We start from the raw sequence: 24,217 nt of genomic DNA, 5'->3' as shown, positions 1-24,217 counted from the left end.
AAGTACTTTGGCCCACTGAGCAACAGTCCAGTGCTGCTTCTCTGTAGCCCAGGTCAGGCGCTTCTGCCATTGTTTCTAGTTCAAAAGCGGCTTCACCTCTGGAATGCGGCACCTGTAGCCCATTTCCTGCACGGTGGCTCTGGATGTTTCTACTCCAGACTCAGTCCACTGCTTCCCCCAAGGTCTGGAATCGGACCTTCTCCACCATCTTCTTCAGGGTCCGGTCACCTCATCTCCTTGTGCAGCGTTTTCTTCACACTTTTTCCTTCCCACTGAGGAGCCTTGATACATCACTCTGTGAACAGCCTATTCGTTCAGAAATTTCTTTCTGTGTCTTACCCTCTTGCTTGAGGGCGTCAATGATGACCTTCTGGACAGCAGTCAGGTCAGCAGTCTGACCCATGATGGGCTGGGAGGTTTTAAAAGCCTCAGGAATCTTTTGCAGGTGTTTAGAGTTACTTCGATGATTCAGATAATGAATCATCCAGAGAACCTTTTCATGATATGCTAATTTTTTGAGACAGGGATTTTGGGTTTTCATGAGCTGTATGCCAAAATCATCAGTATTAAAACAATAAAAGACCTGAAATATTTCAGTTGGTGTGCAATGAATCTAAAATAGATGGCAGATTAATTTTTATCATTACATTATGGAAAATAATTAACTTTATCACAATATGCTAATTTTTTAAGAAGGACCTGTATAACTTCATACTCTGCGAACCAGACCCTAAACTTACTTAAAGTCTGTGTTGAGTTTTTGCCCTTCATTAATGACACACTTTTATTACATACATTATATCTATCATGGTAATTCAGGGTGAGTTATTTTTCATTCTAAATGAATATCCTTGTTGGACTTTTATGCAAGTGTTATTCTCCTTCAAGACACATTTACCTAACGCTGGAATAAATGAAATGTACATTATGCAGCAAAGGAAATTAGGAGATCGGACATATCCATTATGGAGATGATCGGTTTTGGACGGGCGATGTGCCCTTATTGCATAAGCGATACTGAAGAATGACTGATATCATTAACGGTACAGGGAAGAAGCTTTTTAGTTATCTAGCTTTGCTAGCAAAGTCGTTAGCTAGCAGTTAGCTAATAGCACAACAACAACAGCCTAATGTCTGTATGATAAAAATAGTGAATCGATAAGAACAGTTTCTCCTCACCTGGTTGTCTCCTCCCCTCAGTAGTTCTTCAGAGAAAGGCAGACGCAGAGGCCTGTCAGTGTCTGTTGTATTTCATTACCTCTCTGCTTAAACCGCTTAGACTCTGAGCTGAAGCAGAAACGATACTTCAACGTTTTCCGTCATCTGACAAGTAGCAAGTCTACTCCACTTTATTCACCAAAAACAATTTTTTTTTTAATTCACCAAAAACAATTTTTTTTTTAATTCACCAAAAACTGTTCTGTGATCTGGAACGTTCACTACGTTGAGCTCCAGTTAGCCGCCTTATCTCACTGCGCGAGAGGCAACTGGATCATCCGTCACGGGCAAAAGGTCAAAGGTAACAAGGTGACCAGAGGGCTTATTATGWTGTACAAAAAACCCCCAACAAAAAACAAATAATTTTAGTACATGTTATTATGTGTCAGAAGAGGACTTAGAAAATAATACCAAAAAAAAAAATAAAAAATTGACCAAAAGGGCACTTGGGGGCAAGGAGCAAAAGGGCAGGTGCTCAAGCCCCCCCAGTCCCCCCCTCCGCACGTGCCTGGTCACTGTGGTGTAACAGTTGATAATTCACATCATGACATGTAGACAGCTTTACATGTGGGCTAGCCCATGTGGTTTAACACTACTTAATGTAATGTTTCACTAAGTAAATAATGTGTTCAAACCTCAAAACAGCAAACATTGACAGTTTAGTGAAGGAGGTTCTACAACAAAAACAATACTTGTCCTTACACTAAATGTAGCAGGTATCTTCAGTTTTACATCTCTCCAAATATAGTATATAACATCAGTTTTTTCACTAAAACACGGAAGCTGTCTTTATCCAATCCATTTTCAGATGTATGATGTAAGATCTATTAGTGTACGACATTAGCTCCAGCTCACACTCCAGACCAGATGGTGGCGGTATTGCACTTTCAGTTTTTTTGAAAAGCATCATAAAAATAAGAACAGCGTTCAGTAAACAGCGTTCTCAGCTGGGGAGGAGAAGAAATGCTGTTAAAATTTGCCATTTTTACTCCCATAATATTCAATCAATCAATCAAATTTGATTGGTATGGGACCTTTCAGCAACAAGGCATTTCAAAGTGCTTTACATCATAAAAACACAAAATTACAAAGTCATGAAACACACAGTCAACAAAATTACATTTTGCACATAAGATTATTGATTAATGTGTCATGATTACATTTCAAATAAAACTCTAATCAGCTGGGTTTTAGTCGAGATTTAAAGGAAGTCAGGGTTTCAGCTGTTTTACAGTTTTCTGGAAGTTTGTTCCAGATTTGTGGTGCATAGAAGCTGAATGCTGCTTCTCCTCGTTTGGTTCTGGTTCTGTGGATGYAAAGMAAAACCAGAGCCAGAACCTGAGGGATCTGGAAGGTTGGTACAACARCAGATCTTTAATGTATTGTGGTGCTAAACCATTCAGTGATTTATAAACTAACAGTATTTTAAAGTCTATTCTCTGAGCTACAGGGAGCCAGTGTAGGGACTTTAGAGCTGGTGTTATGTCTCCATCTTCCTGGTTTTAGTGAGAACATCAGCAGCAGCTGGAGGATTGATTTGTTAGACAGACCTGTGAAGACGCTGCTGCAATAATAGATACGACTGAAGATAAATGCATGGATGAGTTTCTCTAGATCGTGCTGAAACATCAATCCTCTAATCCTGGAAATGTTCTTCAGGTGATAGAAGGTCGACTTTGTGACTGTCTTAATGTGGCTCTGAAGGTTCAGGTCAGAGGTCAGAGGTCATCACTACTCCCAGGTTTCGTTCTGATCACTGGTTTTYAGTTGTCATAACTGAAGCTGTGCATTGACTCTAGTTTGCTCCTCTTTAGGTCCAAAGATAATAACTTCAGTTTTGTTTCTGTTCAGCTGGAGAACGTTTTGGCACATCCACACATTGATCTGTTCTGAGCATCTATTCAGTGATTGGATGGGTTCAGAGTCACCTGGGGACATCGTGATGTCCCCAGGTGACATCACGATGGTATCATCCGCATAGACGAGGTACGAAGTATCATCCGCATAGTTATGGTAGCTACTTTTATTTCTTGTTATAACCTGAGCTAGTGGGAGATATTTAATAAGAGGGGTCCTAGGATTGAACATTGGGGTGCATCACATGTAACTTCTGTCTGCTTCGATGAGAAGTTTCCTGTTGAAACAAAGAAATCCCTGTTCTTCATGTAAGATTCAAACCAGTTGAGCACTGGACCAGAGAGTCTGACCAGGCAATTATTACATTATTTGACCAGGCAAATAATTTAATCTATCTCAGAGAGGAAGAAATCATTTCTTGTCATTTTAAATCTGAGAAGAATTATTACTCATAGCAAGGTGACATATTTGGTGCTACTCGGCCCACAGGCAACTAGACTCCAGTTCACTGTTTACTCTGGTTGAACCTGTCTTTCCTCATATATCTCTGCAACATGAGGTGAAATAAAGTCCCAGTAGATTTCTCAGGAGAAAGCTGCTCAGCTTCTCAGTCTTTGAGTGAGCCAGGAACAAAATTAAAATAGGGTACAACAAGTACATCTAACAGAAATTAAATATCAGAAAAAAAGTTCAATATTTTTTGCCACTCATTTCAGAAAGTGAAATACTAATGAGAGAAACCAAAATCACTCAGAAGATTTGAATATTATAAAAAAGGTAAATATTAGAAGCCCAATGCTTTATGTCCTAAACAGTTAACTAACTCAAAAGGTTGAAAAATAGGTAAATTTAGTTGGATAGACATAACTTGAGTTGGTTAAGCTTAATGAATTAAGTTGAATAAACTTAATTGAATTGCTTCTTACCATTTGAAGCAATTCGATTAAGTTGGTTGAACTGATTTCTTTTTGCAGTGTAGTAAGAAGTCATTTTATCATGAGCTTCTTCATAAAGTAATTAAATCCTTGAAATGTTAATCAGCTAAAATCATTGCTATCAACTGATTTTATTAATTTTACTGAAAATGGCTGCATTTACATTTGTGTTGTTGAAGATATTTATTAATGCACAACGTTCCCCCTCAGCAAACAAAATAAATTAAGTAAAGTATCTGATATTAACCAAATCTACTAAAAGATTACAGAAGTTGAAAGTTAACACTATGAAATAAAAAATAAATATTTGTTGCCGGTCACAACAATTAATTGAGGCAGAGAATTCCACTGGGCAGAACCTTTTGCTCTGGTCCAAAATGCACGCACCAGGCTGCAGGCCCCTTCTAAATTTCTTCAAGAATTTTCTCCTTTGACTTACCATTCCTTCAGAGTTGGCAGGCCTGGCAGAGGGGCAGAACACATGGACAGGGTCTTTATGGTACGCTTTCAGACAGGAATTTGGTGTTATGTCTCTGGAAGCAAGAACAGGGGGGGTTAGAACTGAATGAAGTAAATAGATGCAAAACTTTAAAAACTTTTGAACAAAGTAATGTGGTGGTTTTTCTTGCAGACAGACAGATGTAGATTTGTGTTAGTGCACAGGTGCACCTCAAAAAGTTAGAACATTTAAAAAAAAGTTGAATGTGTTTTCACTCATTTGAAAAGTGAAACTCACTTATTAAATATTTCAAGTTTTAATTTCTTGTAATGTTGATGAATATGGCTTACAGATATTGGAAACCCCACGTTTGGTGTCAGAAAATTAACATCTTCCATATGATCAACAAATATGTGTAATTTGAACACAAATATCAGAATGCTGAAAAATATGTTCATTTCTCTGCACTCAGTACTTGGTTATGGCTCTTTTTGCACCCCACAAATTCTCTTTGGGGACAAAGGTCAGGCCAGTTTACTGGTTAATGAAGAACAGGAACACCGTGGTCACTGAAGCAGCTTCTGGTACCTCTAGCACCATGGCTGGTGCTTCTGGTACCTTGGCTGGTGCCAAGTTCTGCTGGAAAATAAAATCAGCATCTGCATTCAGAGGGAAGCATGAAGAGCTCTAGAATGTCCTGGTAGATTCTGCATTGACTGTGGACTTCAGAAAACCCAATGGACCAGAACCAGCAGATGACATGGCATCCCAAACCATCACTGACTGGAAACTTCACCCTGGAGTTCCTCTCTATGGAGCTCTGTAGGAGACATGGGGAAACATTTTTCTTTTGTGTTCCCTCGCAATAAGTTTTGCGTTCCCTCGCAATATGCTTACTGCAGTATTTGCTGGTCTACTTGTACACAGTCACAAATGTCAATTTAAAATTTCAAATATATACACATTTATTTAAAGAGCCTCAGTGAAAACATGTTTATTCTTAACTCTATGGTCCAAAAAAATGGATTGAAAATGGATTTATTCACTGAATGTTTACGTCTGTTTGTGTAAGGTTGAGATTGAACTGCATATTAAAATAGCCCTTTAACCCTTTCAGACCAACACAATAAAGACAATCAACAACTCAGAAATAGTCCAAATAGTTTGGATGTATTTTGTATTTATTTCCTTCTTATGGAAAGTTTCCATTTATGTTTTAGGTTTGTGGTGCATTTAAAGAAAAATATATAAAACTTCAGATATTTCACAACAAGATATTAACATACATGGAAAAACTTTACTATGACCTTATATTAAGGCAGAAAGTATGATGGCCACCATAAGAAAGGCTTGCACTGTAAGCCTTACAGTATTCAATTATGCCACATGAACTCATCAGTACATTATTGCAAGGGAATGCAAAAGAAACAAATGTCCCCATGTCCCTTAGAGGGCTCCGTACCTGTCCACTCTTCCTCCAGACCCCATGACCTTGATTTCCACAGGAAATGTGAACTTATGTGAAAAGAGAACTTTGGATAACTGAGCAATAGTCCAGGTCTTTTTTCCTTAGTTCAGGTAAGACGTATGTTTCCAATGTTTACCTTTTTCACACATTCATTTTTTCTGAACACTGAATTTTGGATTTTTAAGATAATCAAAATTACAAGAACACATCTTACTCTGTGTAATGAATCTGTGTACAATAATATGAGTTTCACTTGCTAAAATGAGTGACAATAAACAGAATTATGAATATTATATATATTTTTTTAGATATACCTTAAGTCTGCTTCAACAGCCCCTCACCTGAGGTCCTCCAGGTCATAGTACATGTTACGCTTGGTGTCCTTGATGCAGATGGCCATGTTTGGAGGCTGCAGCATCTTCATGGTGAGCTGATGGGGAAAGGCAGTGACAAACAGAGCCTGCAGGGTGTCATGGCTGCTGACTTCAGTTGAAATCATGACCTGCTTTGTCTCTCCCTCATACTGCAGGAAAAGCACACCTGACACAGCACACACAGGCAGAACTTAACATAACTGTCACAGCAGGAGAAGGATTGCCTTGTAAACCCTGGAGTAGAGAAGAATAAACTTAATACAAATAAACAGAAAAAAGTTGAAAATGTGATTTTAGCTTCAAAATACATTTAATCAAATGCAGGATAAAACACTCACTATATCTCCTTTTAATTTGGTAAAACATATTTTACTCTATGGTTGCAAAAGTTTATCTAGGTCACTTATTCTGGGCCAGGTTGACTCATCCCTAAGTTTGATTTTGCTTAAGATGTTTTCCTGTTAAGAGAGTGATTCCACCACAGCATGCTGGCTCAGGATGAGTAAATGCACTAAAATGAAGACTTGATGCAATCTGCTTCTTTCTTCAACTTTTTATCAACTGCCATTCTGTAATCAGTGACATCTGACTGTATCATAATTGATATGCAACTGAATCCTGGTTGTAGGTCTGCAAAGCTTAGCAGTCCTTTCAACTTGAAGAGACATTCTGCAAAAACATGTTATAGAAACCTTGACCCATGCAGCTCAAAACAGGTGTCAGGTGGTGGAAAACAGGCCAAAATGCAGAAAAGGTCAGGCTTTCTTTTTTGCTTTTTTATGTAAAAAAAAATCTTCCTTCCTTTAAGATGTCAACATGCAATCATTTCATAAACCTTTTAAGGAGTTTAAAATGAAATGCTCCTGTCACACTGTTTTCTATCCTGTATGACAGTGTGAAGAAGCACCAACTCAGTGGGTCTAAATGTGAGAAAATGAACACTAGGTTCAGGAACATCAACTGCTGTCACCTATATTAATGATATGTGTGGCTTTAATGTGCAGATGAGTGCATGTGTGTTTCTGTCTACCTGGTAGCTTGTCTCTTGTTTGATAGTTGGAATGTGATGCAGGTAGACTTGCTCTGGCTTTACAGCCTCGTGTGAAGATGACTGATGTAGAGAGAAGCTCTCCATCAGACATGGTCTCTAAAATCCCAGGCTCCTGCTCTTTCACAAAACTCTGCACACCAGAACAGTCGAGGCTTTTAGAAGATTGGAGATTCCTGGCCTGGATTTTTTTAAAAAGCAGAAAGCACTGAGATCATATGAGAGAAAAGTAACAGGAAAATCAGTTTGGGCTATATGGCTGAAGAATGAATCACAATATAAGCCTTTCATATCGGTTGATATCAATAATTACACCAAATCCAAAAATCACTTTGGTTTTGCTCAATCAGATCGACTTTCTGAACTATGGAACAACATGAACATCAAAATGCATGACTTGTTCTCACATGTGGATCAGTTTCCTGAGAATCTGGGATCAATGAGTGATGAACAGGAGGCGAGATTCCACCAGGACAGAAAAGAGATGGAGAATTTTTGTTTCATGTGTTATTTCATCGAAGATTGTGAATGTTAGCTTCTCATTTTCAACAGTGGAGCTATAAAGGTTGAAAAAGGTTATCATTTTGGAGAAAATCTCATCAACATTAATATTTCCACTAAATAAGAGGCAAAAAAAAAAACCAAAACAATTATTTGATAAAGGAAAAGCCTCTCAGTTTTTGAGCCCGTGTTGAGAAAAAATGATTATTTTTAGTGCTTAAAACGGTTTAAACTTTTTTGAACAAATTTCTTAATTTTGAACAGGTTTCTGTTAGTAATTTAAAACTAAACCATTACCGGGTAAGTATTCAAATAATGGAAAGGAAAATAGAGATCTGCAGTAGAGCTTCCGGTAGTACCCCTGGGGTGTTATCAGACAGGACAGGAGGTCATAAAATTAACATATGCAGGAAGGCGGAAGACAGTATCATTTGAATCACTGTGGGAAACAGGAATTTACCTATTTCATGGGAGATCAGAAATCTTCCGTGAACATTTGGGATGGTATAAAATGTTTTAAAACCACTAACATTTAATTTGTAAGACATTTTTATTAGTTATTAATAGTATGCTCTGACTGAAAATTTGTATTATCCATCCATCCATCCATCCATCCATCCATCCATCCATCCATTCATTCATTCATTCATTCATTCATTCATTCATTCATTCATTCATTCATCCATCCATCCATCCATCCATCCATCCAGTTTCTTCCGCTTATCCGGGGTCGGGTCGCGGGGGCAGCAGCTTCAGAAGGGAGGCCCAGACTTCCCTCTCCCCAGCCACTTCTTCCAGCTCCTCCAGGAACCCCAAGGCGTTCCCAGGCCAGCCGAGAGACATAGTCCCTCCAGCGTGTCCCGAGGCCTCCTCCCTGTGGAACGTGTCTGGAACACCTCACCAGGGAGGCGTCCAGGAGGCATCCTGACCAGATGCCCGAGCTTCAACTGGCTCCTCTCGACGTGGAGGAGCAGTGGCTCTACTCTGAGTCCCTCCCGGATGACCGAGCTTCTCACCCTATCTCTAAGGGAGAGCCCAGACACCCTGCGGAGGAAACCCATTTCGGCAGCTTGTACCCGTGATCTCGTTCTTTCGGTCATGACCCAAAGCTCATGACCATAGATGAGGGTGGAAACGTAGATCGACAGGTAAATCGAGAGCTTCGCTTTTTGACTCAGCTCTCTCTTCACCACGATGGACCGGTACAACGCCCGCTTCACGACAGACGCTGCCCCAATCCGCCTGTCGATCTCCTGCTCCCTTCTTCCCTCATTCGTGAACAAGATCCCCAGATACTTAAACTCCTCCACTTGAGGCAGGACGACCCCCCTGACCCGGAGAAGGCACTCTACCCTTTTCCGGCTCAAGACCATGGCCTCGGATTTGGAGGCAYTGAGCCTCATCCCGGCTGCAAACCGCTCCAGTGAGAGCTGCAGATCACGATCTGATGAAGCCAACAGGACCACATCATCTGCAAAAAGCAGAGATGTGATCCTAAGGCCACCAAATCGGATCCCCTCAACACCTCGGCTGCGCCTAGAAATGTTGTCCATTCTGAAGGTAATGAACAGAATTGGTGACAAAGGGCAGCCTTGGCGGAGTCCAACTCTCACCGGAAACGAGCCCGACTTACTGCCGGCAATGCGGACCAGACTCTGACACCGGTCATACAGGGACCTGACAGCCCGTATCAAAGGGCCTGGTACCCCACACTCCCGGAGTACCCCCCACAATGCCTCCCGAGGGACACGGTCGTACGCCTTCTCCAAGTCCACAAAACACATGTAGACTGGTTGGGCGAACTCCCATGCACCCTCCAGGACCCTGCTGAGGGTGTAGAGCTGGTCCAGTGTTCCATGACCAGGACGAAAACCACACTGCTCTTCCTGAATCCGAGGTTCGACTATCCGATGGACCCTCCTCTCCAGGACCCCTTGTTCAGGTTGGTGGCCAGGTATTATCTGCTCGCCACAAGCGCACATGGGGTCGAGCCAGACCTGTTATAAATTGTCGCATGTGCAGTGATGACAAGCACACGACCGAAGCCCACTGCCATTCAGATGCCTTTGTTTCACATGTTTCAGTCCTGACCACACAAGGCGGTCTTCTCCAAACAGAGCTGTCCAAACAGACAATGTGCAGGGAAACTAAGCGACCTGTGCCTGGAGGGAGACCGCATGGGTCAAAGTGATTCCTCCCACATATTTGATGCTGCTGAACTGTATCAAAATATTCAAAAACTAAATGAGTCTGAAAATATTATTATGCAAGACACACAAAAAGTAAAAAAAAAAGTGACAGTTTATTCTACACAAATGTCAAAGTTAATGCCAAATTAATTATTGGTGCCATGCTAGATAGTGGTTCAATGGCATGCTCATTGAGCGACATAGCCCTACAGTCGCTGATTAACGCCGGTGTTGTAATCTCTCACCAGGAGGCCACTGATATTGTATTTGTAGGATGTGGTGGTTCCAGAGTAAGACCGACCTCAATAGTAGATCTGAATATGGAGATCTATGGATGCCAGTTGTCAGTCCCCACCTTTGTTGTAAAAATCCTACAGACTGATCTGTTTCTGGGCTCCAATGTCATCAGGCGACTGTTACACCTATTAAAGAAAGACTCCTCTTACTGGGCAGCAGTTTCCACACCTCGCAAAGGTCTCCCAGAACTCGAGGAGTTCCTCTCCCTTCTTGCTGGCCTGGACCGTTGGTCTGGAGAGAATGTCCCAGACAAAGTTGGCACGGTGAGATGTAACACAACTGTTACACTGGAAGCTGGCACTGAGTATCTTGTATGGGGCAAACTCCCCAAGGGCACAAAGTTGTCACATGGTTTGACTGTGATGTCTGAGCCCACATCGTCACATTCCGCTCCCCATGGCATTTTGGTGGCGAGAGCTGTGATACCGCTCTGGGGAGACGGGTTAGTCCCTCTCAAGATTTTAAATGCTTCCAGTGGTCCTGTCACCATATGCAAGAACTCTAGACTGGCTGATAAATACTCCTGTCTTGCTGTGGAGGACCTAGATTTACAAGATGTAACATGCTCATATCAGGCCACCTCTGTCAAACACACTGATGTTGATTCTGCAGCAGAAAATAATGACAATATACAGGAAAACCTGAAAAGTGCTGGTCTGGGGGATCTGGACCTACAGTCTTGTGATGTGTCAGATGATTGGCGGAGAAAGCTGGCAGATCTAGTGATCAGTTATGAGGATGTCTTCTCCCGCCACCACTTAGACTGTGGAGAAGCAAAAGAATTTATACACAGGATCCGGCTCACTGATGAGAGACCCTTTCGGCTGCCCTATCGCCGCATGCCTCCTGCTGAGTATTAGAAGCTCTGTCAAGTCCTGAATGAGATGGAGGAGAAAGAAATTATACGGAAATCGATATGTGAATTTGCCTCACCTCTTGTTCTCGTTTGGAAAAAGAACGGTGACTTACGGATCTGCATAGACTTCCGATGGCTCAACAGACGGACCCTAAAGGATGCTCATCCCCTACCACATCAGGCTGACTGCTTGGCTGCCTTGGGAGGAAACATGTTCTTCAGCACAATGGACCTCACGTCTGGCTTTTACAACATGCCACTCCATGAAGATGACCGTAAATACTCTGCCTTTACGACACCCATGGGGTTGTATGAATACAACAGACTTCCCCAAGGCTTGTGCAACAGCCCTGCCAGTTTTATAAGGATGATGACCTCAATATTTGGTGACCAGAACTTTCTCAGCCTGCTATGTTACCTCAATGATTTGCTGGTGTTTGGACCATCTGAGGAAGAGGCTCTCGAGAGGTTGGAGATGGTGTTTGGTCGTCTCCGTTACCATAACCTCAAACTGGCTCCAAAGAAATGTTGGCTGCTGAGAAGGTCTGTGAAGTTTCTTGGTCACATAATTGACAAGTCTGATGTTTCTACAGATCCTTCTAAAGTAGAGTCCATCAGCAACATGCTGACTACAGATCTCATGGAGCCAGATGGTATCACTACATCTCATTCAAGCATTCGATCATTTCTTGGCATGGTCAACTACTACCAACATTTCATTCCAAACTATTCTGCAATTGCCAGACCACTGTTTGACCTACTGGCTTGTGCAAAACAGAAACGCAAACCAAAGATACTCACCAAGCGAAAACTCCTGTTTCGCAAACTGACTCCAGCTGATTGGACAGACTAGCATCTCTCTGCACTCATGAAGCTTAAAGCAGCTTTGGTTAACTCCGTAATTCTGGCCCACCCAGACTTTAACCGCCCATGTGTCCTGTCTACTGATGCATCGCTAGATGGCTTGGGTGCAGTCCTCTCACAAGTTCAGGAGGGTGAAAGTGTGGCTCGTCCAATAGCATTTGCTAGCAAGCCTCTCACACGTGCTCAAAAGAAATATCCAGCCCACCGTCTCGAGTTTTTGGCACTGAAATGGTCGGTGTGCGACAAATTTAGCCACTGGCTGAAAGGGCATGTATTTACAGTGTGGACAGACAACAACCCACTCACCCATATTCTCACAAAGCCACGTCTGGACGCCTGTGGACAGCGATGGGTGGCAAAGCTGGCTTCTTACATCTTTGACCTTAAATATATTCCTGGCTCTAAAAATGTGGTGGCAGATGCCTTAAGTCACCATCCCTTCGTCAAATCTGCTGTGGGAAGGAGACTGTTGCAGAACCCATACAGCCAGCTACTTAATGAGGCCCTCCCTGTTTCACCTGGTTCAGTACAGGAGGCTTTCAGACAGTCAAATGCCAAAGACCAGGACTCCAACATGTTGCACTCACCTGACAGCACAAAATGTCAGTCCTTCACAAAAGAGGATGTTCATGCTCTTCTTGAGACACAGAGTGCATGGGAGTCTGCTGTTAGAGTACGAGCTGTTGACACCCTTGAACATCTGCCCCAACTGATCCTCCCATATCAAGATGATCACCCTGTGTTTTCAGAAACTGTATTGAGAGAAAAACGGCATAACGATCCTGTGTTATCAAGAGTGTTATACTATGTTGACCGTGGCCGTCGTCCGTCAAGAAGAGAAAGATTGAATGAACAAACATTGGTCATTAAGTACCTCAAACACTGGGAGAAGTTTGCTGTGTCCAATGGCATCCTCTACAGCAGGGGTGCTCAATACGTCGACCGCGATCGACCGGTCGATCGCGGAAAGGTTTTGAGTCGATCTCGGCAGGTGACAAACTGAACGCCGCAGGACGCTGAGTCAGCACTTTCTCTTCTGATAGGCTTATCAAAAATATTCGCTAAGATCCTACACGTTTGTAGCTTCATTAACAAAGAATAATTATAAAAAGTCAAGGAAACATGTTAAAATTAATAATCTCAGTAATTATTTTCAACAAGATGTTGCGCAATTCTGTGCGTTTCGGTTCCATTAACAAAAAAAAAAGGCGACTCACAGACCGACTGATGAACAGAGTAGGAGTTTAAATTAGCTACTCAACCACCACTGTGTTCATGAGAGGCTTATTAATAATCGAGAAATAAATATCAAGCCTGGAAACCTGATATTGTAACGGACTGAATGTTGTGTTTTTAATGTAGCCTAATCTTTGCTCGGCTTGCGGGGTGCAGGCGGTTGCCACGGCAACAGGTGTGCTTAAATGACAAAAAGACAGAGAGTAAAAAGGTAGGAGATGTTTCCAGTTTATAGTCTGTTCGGGTTGTTTTACCTTTTTTTACCTTTGCTGTGGCTCATTACACCTGCTGTAGTTTCTGAACGTTCAGTAAACGGCAAACTTGGACTAATTACCTCGTTCATTTGTGACTTTACGTCACAACAAACATCAAATAGGACAAATATATTTCATTAAGTTTTAACAAATTCTACCGCGATAATTATGTGAAATTAAATTAATTATGTCCCGACTTCAGAATATTTGCCTTTACCTTTATTGGGCTCTTTGGTTCCTCCTATCAGTCTGTAGTTTCTCATACTGAGGTCATCACACCAAATTTCAGATCCACCATGACTGACTGACACCTGCTGGCGTCAGGTTTGCAACCAGCTTCTTACTGAGAAACCAGTAACCAGAGACCAGAAACCAGTAACCAGAGACCAGAAACCAGTAACCAGAGACCAGTAACCAGAAACCAGTAAGCTGCTCCCAGTGTCAGAATCTCACTGAGGAAGAAACTGCATTAGGTTTTCTGTCACTTTATTATTTCTGCTATAACTGATGTATATTCACATATAAAATAAGTCAATAGAGTTTAATTAGCTATTTTTATGTCTTTGTGTCATGAGGTAGATCTCAGGCGGCTGGTGAGAGAAAAAGTAGATCTTGGTCTCAAAACGTTTATGCACCCCTGATCTACAGACTGTCTAAAGACCAAGTTACCCGTAAGAGACGCCACCAGTTCGTGGTCCCCGATTCCCTCAAGTCTGATGTTCTCAAAGGGATTCACGACAACGCTGGTCATCAAGGGCAGTTCAGAAATTTGGCTATTGCTCGTCAGAGGTTCTTCTGGCCCCATATTGACCATGATGTCAAAGAGTATGTTTGTCAGTGTCCCAGATGTGTCATCGTAAAGTCTCCCGATCCAGATGGTCGAGCACCTCTTGAGAGTATAAAAACAGCTGCATCACTGGAGATTGTGTGTATAGACTTTTGGACCGCAGAGGATTCTAACAACAGGTCCATTGATGTACTGGTTGTAACTGACCATTTTACACGGCTCACTCAGGCCTTTCCTTGCCATGACCAATCTGCAAAACAAGTGGTGAGGCAGCTTTGGGACAAGTACTTTTGCATCTATGGTTTCCCTGAGAGAATCCATTCTGACCAAGGCCCATCCTTTGAAAGTCAGCTCATAAGCGAACTGTTGAAAGTTGCTGGTGTGAGAAAGTCCCATACGACCCCCTACCATCCAATGGGTAATGGCAGTGTGGAATGTTTCAACAGAACCCTGGGAAACATGATAAGAGCACTTGCACCAGATGCAAAACAGAATTGGCCAAAACAACTTCAGACATTGACGTTCATGTACAACTGCACAGTCAATGAAACCATAGGCTATGCCCCTTTTTATCTGATGTATGGGAGAGTGCCACGCCTCCCTGTTGATGTGCTTTTCAAGAACATCCTCCAAGATCCTGAAATTGGTGGATATGACAAGTATGTACTGTCCCTGACTAAAGATCTTCAAGATGCAATGGCCATAACTCAAAATCATGCTAACAAAGAACAAGATCGACAGGCTGGTCTCTACAATCGCCATACTAAAGGGAAATCTATTGGGGTCAGCAACCGTGTTTTAGTATCAAACAAGCGTGAAAGAGGCAAACGCAAAACTGCTGACCGCTGGGAGTCCAGAGTGTACACCGTTGTGGGCATGAACACTACAACTCACACATACCAAATAAAACACCCCACCACCGGTCAAGTTCGAGTTGTGCATCGTAACCTCTTGATGCTAGTGAACTTCTTGCCTGTTGATATATCCAATGAGCTTGTCGACTCTGCTGCCGTCACACCTGAAAGCTCTGACATTAACACTATTTCAGATGTTCTGGGATCAGTCATTCAGGAAAATTATTCAAAAATCAGAGCACCAGATTGGGTCAGCTCCCTATCTGATGAGCCCCATGATGTTGCATCATGTGAATGACTTTGTTGGAGATGTTGTCTCTGCAGCACAGGCAGATGGGGGATCTCTGTTGGTCCCTAGTGAGATGGACTGTGACAATAATTCCTCAAATACTTCAGTTGACACACAGAGTGTTTGTCCACATACTTCACTAGTTGCTCAGTCTGTTACTGACACTGAGCCTGACACTATTTACACAGTTAGAACCTGTGTTGGTAGAATAGTCAAGCCTGTCAATAGACTGATCCAGGTGATGACCAACATAGCTGCTAATGATGATGCTCGTCAGCTTTTTGACAGGGTTTCTAACTCAGTGTTTCAAATGTTCCAGCAAAGACATTTATAACAGTAATAGGTTCTCTTGTAATCTGACTTGTCCTTGTCCTGAGTTTTGTTTTGTTTTTGTAATGTATATTACCATTGTTGGTACAGGTCCAAGTTTAGGGACCTCTTTTAGTTTTGGGCATGGATTATGTGGGATGTAGGCTGCATCCTGCTTCCAGGAGTTGGCAAGGAATAAGGCGCCATTTTCTTGCCACTTCATCCTTTGTAAAGGTTACTATTTCAGTTGGACCTTGTATATTCATGACAGCCAATTCATGTGATTTATTTATTCATTTATTTATTTTCTGTTATGGTGATCATTCTACACTTTAATCATTTTGGTCAAAATTCAGGAGGGGTGGGTGTAACAGAGAGAAAAGCTTGTGTGTGTCTTTGTGTGAGTTTTGATCAAAATGATTGTAGTGATGGTTGTATGTGCTTATGAGATTTTTGATCAATGCGTTTGTTTAGAGTCACCTAGTGGTGTGATTAGTGACTGCATGCAACGGTCCGTCAGGCACTTTCGTGGCTTCCCCCACCAGAAATCTGAGGAGCGCTGGTGGAGGTAGGTGCGAGAGAGGCAGCTCTTCACTTCTTTTTTTACTTAGGGTCATATTTTTCTAGTTCAACAATTAACGAAGTACTGTAACAATATTTAACATCTACAAATATAATTGATAAATTTTCTCGTGGTTGGGCTGGAAAAATGTGACCCTATGAGTGAGAGCTGCGCCGGTTGGTGTTCGTGGCTGACCACTCGGTCACGGCGCTGTGTCTTTTATTTTTCAACCTGTCGGACCACTTGCCTGCAGTCAGTCACATTGAGTTTTTTTGTTCTTTGTTGTGCTAGGTAGGTTCAAACTGTGAATTTGTATATATATATTTAGAGAAATGTTTTGTGAGTGTTTTGACTGTTAGCTGTGTAACAGTTGTCTGTTATTTTACTGTTTTTGCTGTTGATGTTATTTTTGATTGATTCATTCAATAAGAATGCTTTGTTTTGTTTTTGAAAATTTGCTAACTGTTTTATTTGTTGTTTAAACTATACGATCAAATCTAAAAAAAAAAAAAAAAGAAAAAAAAAGAAAAATAATTCTGAGGAGCACTGGTGGAGCCTGTCGGACCACTTGCCTGCAGTCAGTCACATTATGAGGAGTTTTTTTGTTCTTTGTTGTGCTAGGTGACCAACAACTCAATAAGAAGAGTTACATAATCATAAAGTTTGTCTTTTAAATATAAATCAGCAACAACAGAAGTTTAAACATTGCTTTAGGATTTATTATTTAACTACATGCATGATTAGCAACAATACTCAGCACTGTTCCCTAAAAGAAAAAAGGAATTTTATGCTCTGTGACATTCCAGCCTTCTTTTGGTGAAACTGGTTGTTCATTTCCTGTTTCTTGTCCTGGAGTGAAAACCTGTTTTGAGAGCCTATAAATATTACCCTATAACTGTGTCACTGACAGTGCTGGTCTTTGAGAATCAGATGCTTTTTGCAAGGTCATTAATTTGTGTATATTTGCATTTTCTCTAAAGGCATTTTCCCTCACCACATAAGCACAGAGATATGTTATGTATGCACAGTCTGGAAATGAAAGGGAAACACAAAACATAGCTTGCAAGTTTTTCATACTAGTAAGACCTTTGGATCAGTGTAACAACAGAGTACTGGAAAACCATGAAATCCTCTGAGCTCAGACATCCTCCACCAGCAGCTCACCAGCTCATAGCTGTGAGTGGCAGTGTCACCCTCCTGACTGACTGGCAGGCGCAGACAAGGCAGGGAGCATCTTCTCCCACACAAGAACCATCAGCCAACCAGGTGTGTTCTCTCCCCACTCCTCTTCTCTCTGAACTCAAATGATGGTAAAACTCCTGACATTTGCAGATAACCCCGCAGTCATTGTTCTGATCTAAGATACTGACAAATACGCATGCACACAGGAGGTACATCGATTGGTTGGCCAGTGTGATAGACGTCCTCCCCTCACCATTCTCAACAACACTGTCAACTATGGATCACTTCCTGTTCCTATAGGACAGAACGGGATGGGTCCAAACTGCAACAAAGGATCAGGTCTGCAGAGTAAATCATGAGGGCTGACCTTCCATCCAGAACTTGAACAGGTCTAGAGCAGGGGTCTCAAACTCAATTTACCCGGGGGCCACTGGAGAAAGAGTCTGGGTGAGGCTGGGCCGCATAAAGGATTCCACAAAAAACATTTTAAAAATATCCTCAAATGTCATCAACATTTAATTATTTCTCCAATACATGGATTGACAAAGACATGATGAAGGTGTAACAAAATTGAGTTTATTCCACTTGTCGTTGCTCTTGTTCTACGTTTTATAGAAGTCTTTAGCCAGCTAGCAATGTATGGAGAACGTCTCGACGCATGACGTCATTTCCGTTTCTATTGTCACAACAGCGTGATGACAAGCAGCCCGGTAGTAGTCGCCTTTTTTCTGCGTTTGATCGTGAGATTTGTTAATGGTAGAAAGTACCGAAATGGTGACTGCAAAAAAAGGCAACTTGTACCGGACTGTTCCATCATCCGTCACACTATTGTTACAAGCATAGTGTGCATGAAGTCAGTGTAGCTTAGCCTAGCACCTAATGTCAGCCATGACGAGGAGCGGCGGGCGGGACTTCCTTCAGAGGTTCGCTCACCCTGTGGGCCGCACTAATATTATACTGTCATATCACGATGGGGGCCACCAGACATCGTCCTGCGGGCCGTGAGAATGAGACCTCTGATCTAGAGTAAGGAAAAGGGCAACTAACATCTCTGCCGACCCCACATATTCTGGACACAAACTGCTTAGACAGTTCTTTCCATATACCAGGGGTGGGCAACTCCAGGCCTCGAGGGCCGGTCTCCTGCAACTTTTAGATGCGTCTCTACTTCAACACACCTGAGTCAAATAATGAGGTCATTAGCAGGACTCTGGAGAACCTGGAGGTGATTCAGCTGTTGGATTAAAGTGTGTTGGACCAGGGAGACATCTAAGGGTGCGTTGACACTGCAGCCTGAAGTGACCCAATTCTGATTATTTGGCAATTCCCATTTTTTTGCCTGGGCCGTTCACACTGCCAGTAAATGCGACCTGTATGCGTTCTGCAGTGTGAACGGGCAAACGACCTAAAAGTGTCCCGCATGCGCAGTAGAGGGCGCAATAGCGTCAGCGTTCTCAGTGTTCTGCCAACCGCCATAAAAAGAAGAAGTGCTCAGTGTTTGCGGAAGTAAACATGGAGGCTAACGGTGGAGCTTAGCTTACATATTTGAAGTTGTTATCCGGCCAGAGCAGCATATTAACAACTTAATCCTCATATAGTCCATCATAGTTGTTTTTTTTCCCGCTTGCGCGTATCAGGACGCAGAATAGTGAGATTTGTTGAGAATCAGTGACGTTCAGTTCGGATGAATGCGACCTGAACGTTAAGATGGATTTGAATCGGATACGTATCGGATATGGGTTACATTTGAAATAGAATCTGATCTGAGCTGTTCAGACTGTCATGAAAAGATCGGATATAGGTCGCATTACGTCAAAAAAAATCGGAATTGGGTCACTTCAGGCTGCAGTGTGAACGCACCCTAAGAGTTGCAGGACACCGGCCCTCGAGGACCAGGATTGCCTAGGCTCTCCCTCTAAGGTACTATCACAACACACCTCACCACCCGAGTATTCAGTTCAGTTATGAAACAAGTTAAGCATATTTAGACGATTCTGTCTCATCTGAAGATGTATTAGGTGTACATAGACATAATGTTACATTTCTTCTGAATGTTAAGTAGGTAGTATTATGTAAAATCTACTTTTTTGTTGTTTTATATAATGTCATAATGTTTCCTCATCAAAGCATACCTGAGTCGATGTACCATCATGTTGTGCAAAATGGCTTTTTAGGAAAAACAATTGTGTATCATTGTTTCTCATGTGACTTCATGTGTTGTACGCAATGTGAGCAGTGTTCTGTTTGGATTAGAATAATTCATATAAACTGCCCTGGAGGAAATGAGCAGGTTGATCAGGTGATCTGCTGTCTTGTCGTGTTCTCCTGCAGTCATCTTACTACAGCAGATTAGAACTGGTTGGCCAGGTCATTCTGAATCATCTCAGTCTATTAACGTATGTCTCATGTAATCATTGGTTGCTGTGTTTGTATGGAGGGCTTTCTGAGCACACCAGTGAAGTATACGAGGCTGAGTTTTCAAAATAAATATTCTAAATGAGGTTTACTCTAAGCTGGAGAGAGGCACCAGCAACCCTCCCAACCCCACTGAGGGACAAGGGTGTACAGAAAATGGATGAATGGATGGATGATGGTTTACTGTAGAACTTAACACCAGTATTGAGGAATGAAGTGCAAAGTGACTTCAGTTAAAAAAGTCTCATATGACAGCATGACACTTGCCTAAGCAGAACAGTCTGTTGTCATGCAGGTAAACACAGCGATGGTTTGCATAGAAGGAAATCCTGTACGTCCTTTGTACACACATGCACGCACGCACACGCACACTCACACACACACACACACACACACACACACACACACACACACACACACACACACCCACGCACACATACACACACATAGAGAGAGCATGCCTTTTCTAATGCCTTGCATTCAACAGCTGTTGTTTGCAGTTGCTACTTTTTAGATTTTAGATGATAATAAAAGTCAGACATTACATCCTCATTGACTCTGCTAACGTACTTACCTGCTGGGAAGGAGGACAGCAGCATGGGGAGTTGGTTCTCAGAGCTAATATTCCATTTTGAGGGGTAAAATTCCATCTTTACTGTTTTCTTGATCCGTGTGGAAACTTGTTCTGTGTGTGAGTAGCTTGTTTCTGTGTCAGAATCAGGTCCTCTGACAGAGACCAACTCTGTCTCTCCTGCTCAGCCGCTCTCTGTCACCACAGTGCTGTTCCACACAGCTCCACCTCAGCTAATAATGCTGGCTGTACCTGTCTGACAGGCACATAAAGACCAACTTGTCAACTTTCTAGAATGACTCATTAAGCAAGTTAGGACACCTCCTATCAGAGGTTCTTTGTTAGCACACTGAAGTCCTCTTTCATTGCTGTCACAACACAGACAGCACAAAAGTCAGTTGAAAAGTGGCATTTAAATGTTTCTGCTCATGGAGTCAAACTGCAGATATGTCCACCCTTCCTCTTGGCACTGCAGAGGGCTGGAGTCATACAGTCCTAAGAGGTTCCCACAGAAGACCATTTACACAGACAGACAGACAGACAGACAGACAGACAGACAGACAGACAGACAGACAGACAGATGGATAGATAGTACATGGGGCGCTCACTCTGCCTTAACAAAGCAGCTCTACCAAGCAAATGCACCAGACACAGTTTGTTTCAGTGAGACTTTCTTTCTATCCAAACTTCTTTGTTGTTCTTATTTCATTCTCTAAGATACCAGAATTTGCATGCAACTTGATATTTTTAGAGTAAATAATTTTTCACAAATTATTACTCAGTACTTAATTAGCCAAAAACTTCCACTCTTAGTTGAGTAAAATGTTCAACTCCTCCACCCTCCTCAGCCTTGGGATCTTCTAAAGCTATTTAGATTTAAATGAAAAGTTAAAATATGTTTGCTGAATAATAGACAATGTCTTGCCAAACTATTCATACGCTTGAATTTTTCCATATTTTGCAACATTACAGCAACAAACATAAATATATTTCATAAAATGTTTATGTGCGAAAAAAACACAAAGTAGTATACAATTGTGAAGTAGAAAAAAACTTGATCATGATTCAATTTTTTTTTTTTTTTACAAATAAAAAACTGAAATTGCAGTTTGTGAAAGTATTCAACCCCCTTTTCTCTGATTGCAAGCAATTGCCTGTGGAAGTTTCCTAATGGCTGTTAATGACTAAACAGAATCAAGGAACACAACAGAAAGCTGTGGAGAAGTTTAAAGCAGACTTACGCTGTAAAATGATTTCCCAAGCTTTGAACGTCTCACAGAGCTCTGTTCAGTCCATCATCTGGAAATAGAGTGTGAAACAACTGTAACAAGACAAGGCCGTCCACCTTAACTTCCAGCTGAACAAGAACAAGTTCTGATCAGAGATGCAGCCAAGAGGCCGATGGACGCTCTGGACGGTCAGCATGGTCCAGAAGCCATGCTGGACACAACAAATGTGGAAGAATAAGCTTTGTTCAGACCAGAACAAAATTCAACTCTTTGGCCAAAGTGCAAAATGCTATGTGTGGAGGAGAACTAACACTGCCCATCACTCTGAACACACCACCCCCACTGTCAAACATGGTGGTGGCAGCATCATGCTCTGAGATTGCTTCTCTTCAGCAGGGACAGGGAAGACGGTCAGAGTTGATATGAAGATGGATGGAGTCAAATACAGAACAATGGAGTCAAATACAGACATGAGACCGGGGCGGAGCTTCAGCTTCCAGCAGGACAACCAGCCTAAACATAAAGACAGGCTAAAATGGAATGGTTTCAAGCAAAACATATTCATGTGTTAGAATGGCCCAGTCAAAGTCCAGTCTTAACCCAATCGAGATCTGAAAACTGCAGTTCACAAATGCTCTCCATCTAATCTGACTTGAGCTGTTTTGCAAAGAAGAATGGGCAAAACTACGTCAATGCGGTACAGAGAGCTGAATACTTCTACACACCACACTTTTCAGTTTTTTATATGTAAAAAAAACGTTTGAATCATCTATAATGTTTTTTTTCTAATGCACAGTTGTTTACCACTTTGTGTTGGTCTGTCACGTTAAATTCCAAAGAAATATATTTATGTTTATGATTGTCAGATGGCAACTTACGGAGAGGTTGAAGTGGTATGAACGCTTTTGCAAGNAGTTGATATGAAGATGGATGGAGTCAAATACAGAACAATGGAGTCAAATACAGACATGAGACCGGGGCGGAGCTTCAGCTTCCAGCAGGACAACCAGCCTAAACATAAAGACAGGCTAAAATGGAATGGTTTCAAGCAAAACATATTCATGTGTTAGAATGGCCCAGTCAAAGTCCAGTCTTAACCCAATCGAGATCTGAAAACTGCAGTTCACAAATGCTCTCCATCTAATCTGACTTGAGCTGTTTTGCAAAGAAGAATGGGCAAAACTACGTCAATGCGGTACAGAGAGCTGAATACTTCTACACACCACACTTTTCAGTTTTTTATATGTAAAAAAAACGTTTGAATCATCTATAATGTTTTTTTCTAATGCACAGTTGTTTACCACTTTGTGTTGGTCTGTCACGTTAAATTCCAAAGAAATATATTTATGTTTATGATTGTCAGATGGCAACTTACGGAGAGGTTGAAGTGGTATGAACGCTTTTGCAAGCCACCACCGTAAGTTACTAAATTAACAGCAGCACAGACAATGCTTCAGTGATTATGAATGTGACGGTATATGACTCACCTTTATACTCTCTCCATGTCCAATGATGACAGCAGCATGGTGAGGATATTTTTGTTTCAGGTGTCCCGGGAACACATCCTTTTTCTTTTCCAAACCCAGTTTTTGTATTATGTGACTGTTCTGCTGCTTACCTTTGCAGGTGGCACCAACAAGTGTAAAATTTCTAGGTAAAGTATTTGGAGAGGATGGAACTGGATCAACTGTGGAAAGATTGATGTTGGTGCGTTCCCTCTTCTTTGTTAGATGTTCTATGCTGCTGCTACTGGCAGTCAAATTTGTGGAGTGAGAGAGTTTTGATGGTAAGGTTCCAAAATCTAAGCCAAATAGAGAAAAAGAAAAGAAATAAGTAAACAGGATGAGAGAAAAAAGAGGGATGCACTGAAAGATAGGGGGATGTACAGTTACCAAACCAAATTCTATATGACACTTTAAGTGCATGGCACTTGATGAAACCAGCTACAAGCATGATATTCGCAAGTAAATTATCAGGTTGCTGGGTAACAGGTCCAGGAGGGAAAGTCAGACATTGCTTTCCCCAGCAACAGCCACATGCAGAAGGGGGTGGGGTGTTGGGGGGGTGGGGGGGTTGAGCCCCTGCCTCTTTTTATCCTTGATGCCCCTAGTGCCCTTTCTGAGTTATTTTTCTTCTCAATTTTTCAATTTTTCTTTAATTTGTGTGTCAGGAGGCATGCTTGTGTCCTCCAACAATAACATTTAGTATTATAATCAGGGGTGAAAGTAGGGGGATACGATCAGGTACTGCGTACCCCTAAAAGATTTAGTGGGGGTACGCAGTACCTACAAGAGAGAGGAGAGGCTGTCAGCTGTAAAAAAAAAATCAATGGGTTCACTGAGCAGCAGTGACTGGTTGGTTTACAACAGTTTCTCAAACTTTTTCAGGCCAGCGCCCCCCCAGCCTTTATCCAGGTCCCTCACCGCCCCCCACCAAAGAATTTGTAGGCTACTTTGCACTGATTATTATTTTATTATTAATAT

At 41.9% G+C, this 24,217-nt stretch overlaps 1 protein-coding gene across 10 annotated transcripts in view; it reads right to left on the bottom strand.

Annotated features, from left to right (window-relative positions):
• Positions 1-24,217, bottom strand: part of LOC103479241 (sickle tail protein) — a 114,072-nt gene that overhangs the window by 73,233 nt on the left and 16,622 nt on the right. For 7 of the 10 annotated variants that reach the window (XM_008433560.2, XM_008433567.2, XM_008433562.2 and 4 more), the window contains exon 2: positions 23,222-23,535. The exons of 1 other annotated variant lie outside the window; for it this stretch is intronic. In XM_008433560.2, the coding sequence (XP_008431782.1) occupies positions 23,222-23,535 (314 nt within the window). Of the gene's footprint in view, positions 1-20,508; positions 20,737-23,221; positions 23,536-24,217 lie in introns of those variants that run through there. 2 more of the 10 variants (XM_008433566.2, XM_008433565.2) reach the window with 1 other exon arrangement.

Source organism: Poecilia reticulata, linkage group LG17 (genome assembly GCF_000633615.1).
Source record: "Poecilia reticulata strain Guanapo linkage group LG17, Guppy_female_1.0+MT, whole genome shotgun sequence".
Classification (NCBI taxonomy): domain Eukaryota; kingdom Metazoa; phylum Chordata; class Actinopteri; order Cyprinodontiformes; family Poeciliidae; genus Poecilia; species Poecilia reticulata.
This window is presented reverse-complemented; position numbering and strand designations above follow the sequence as displayed.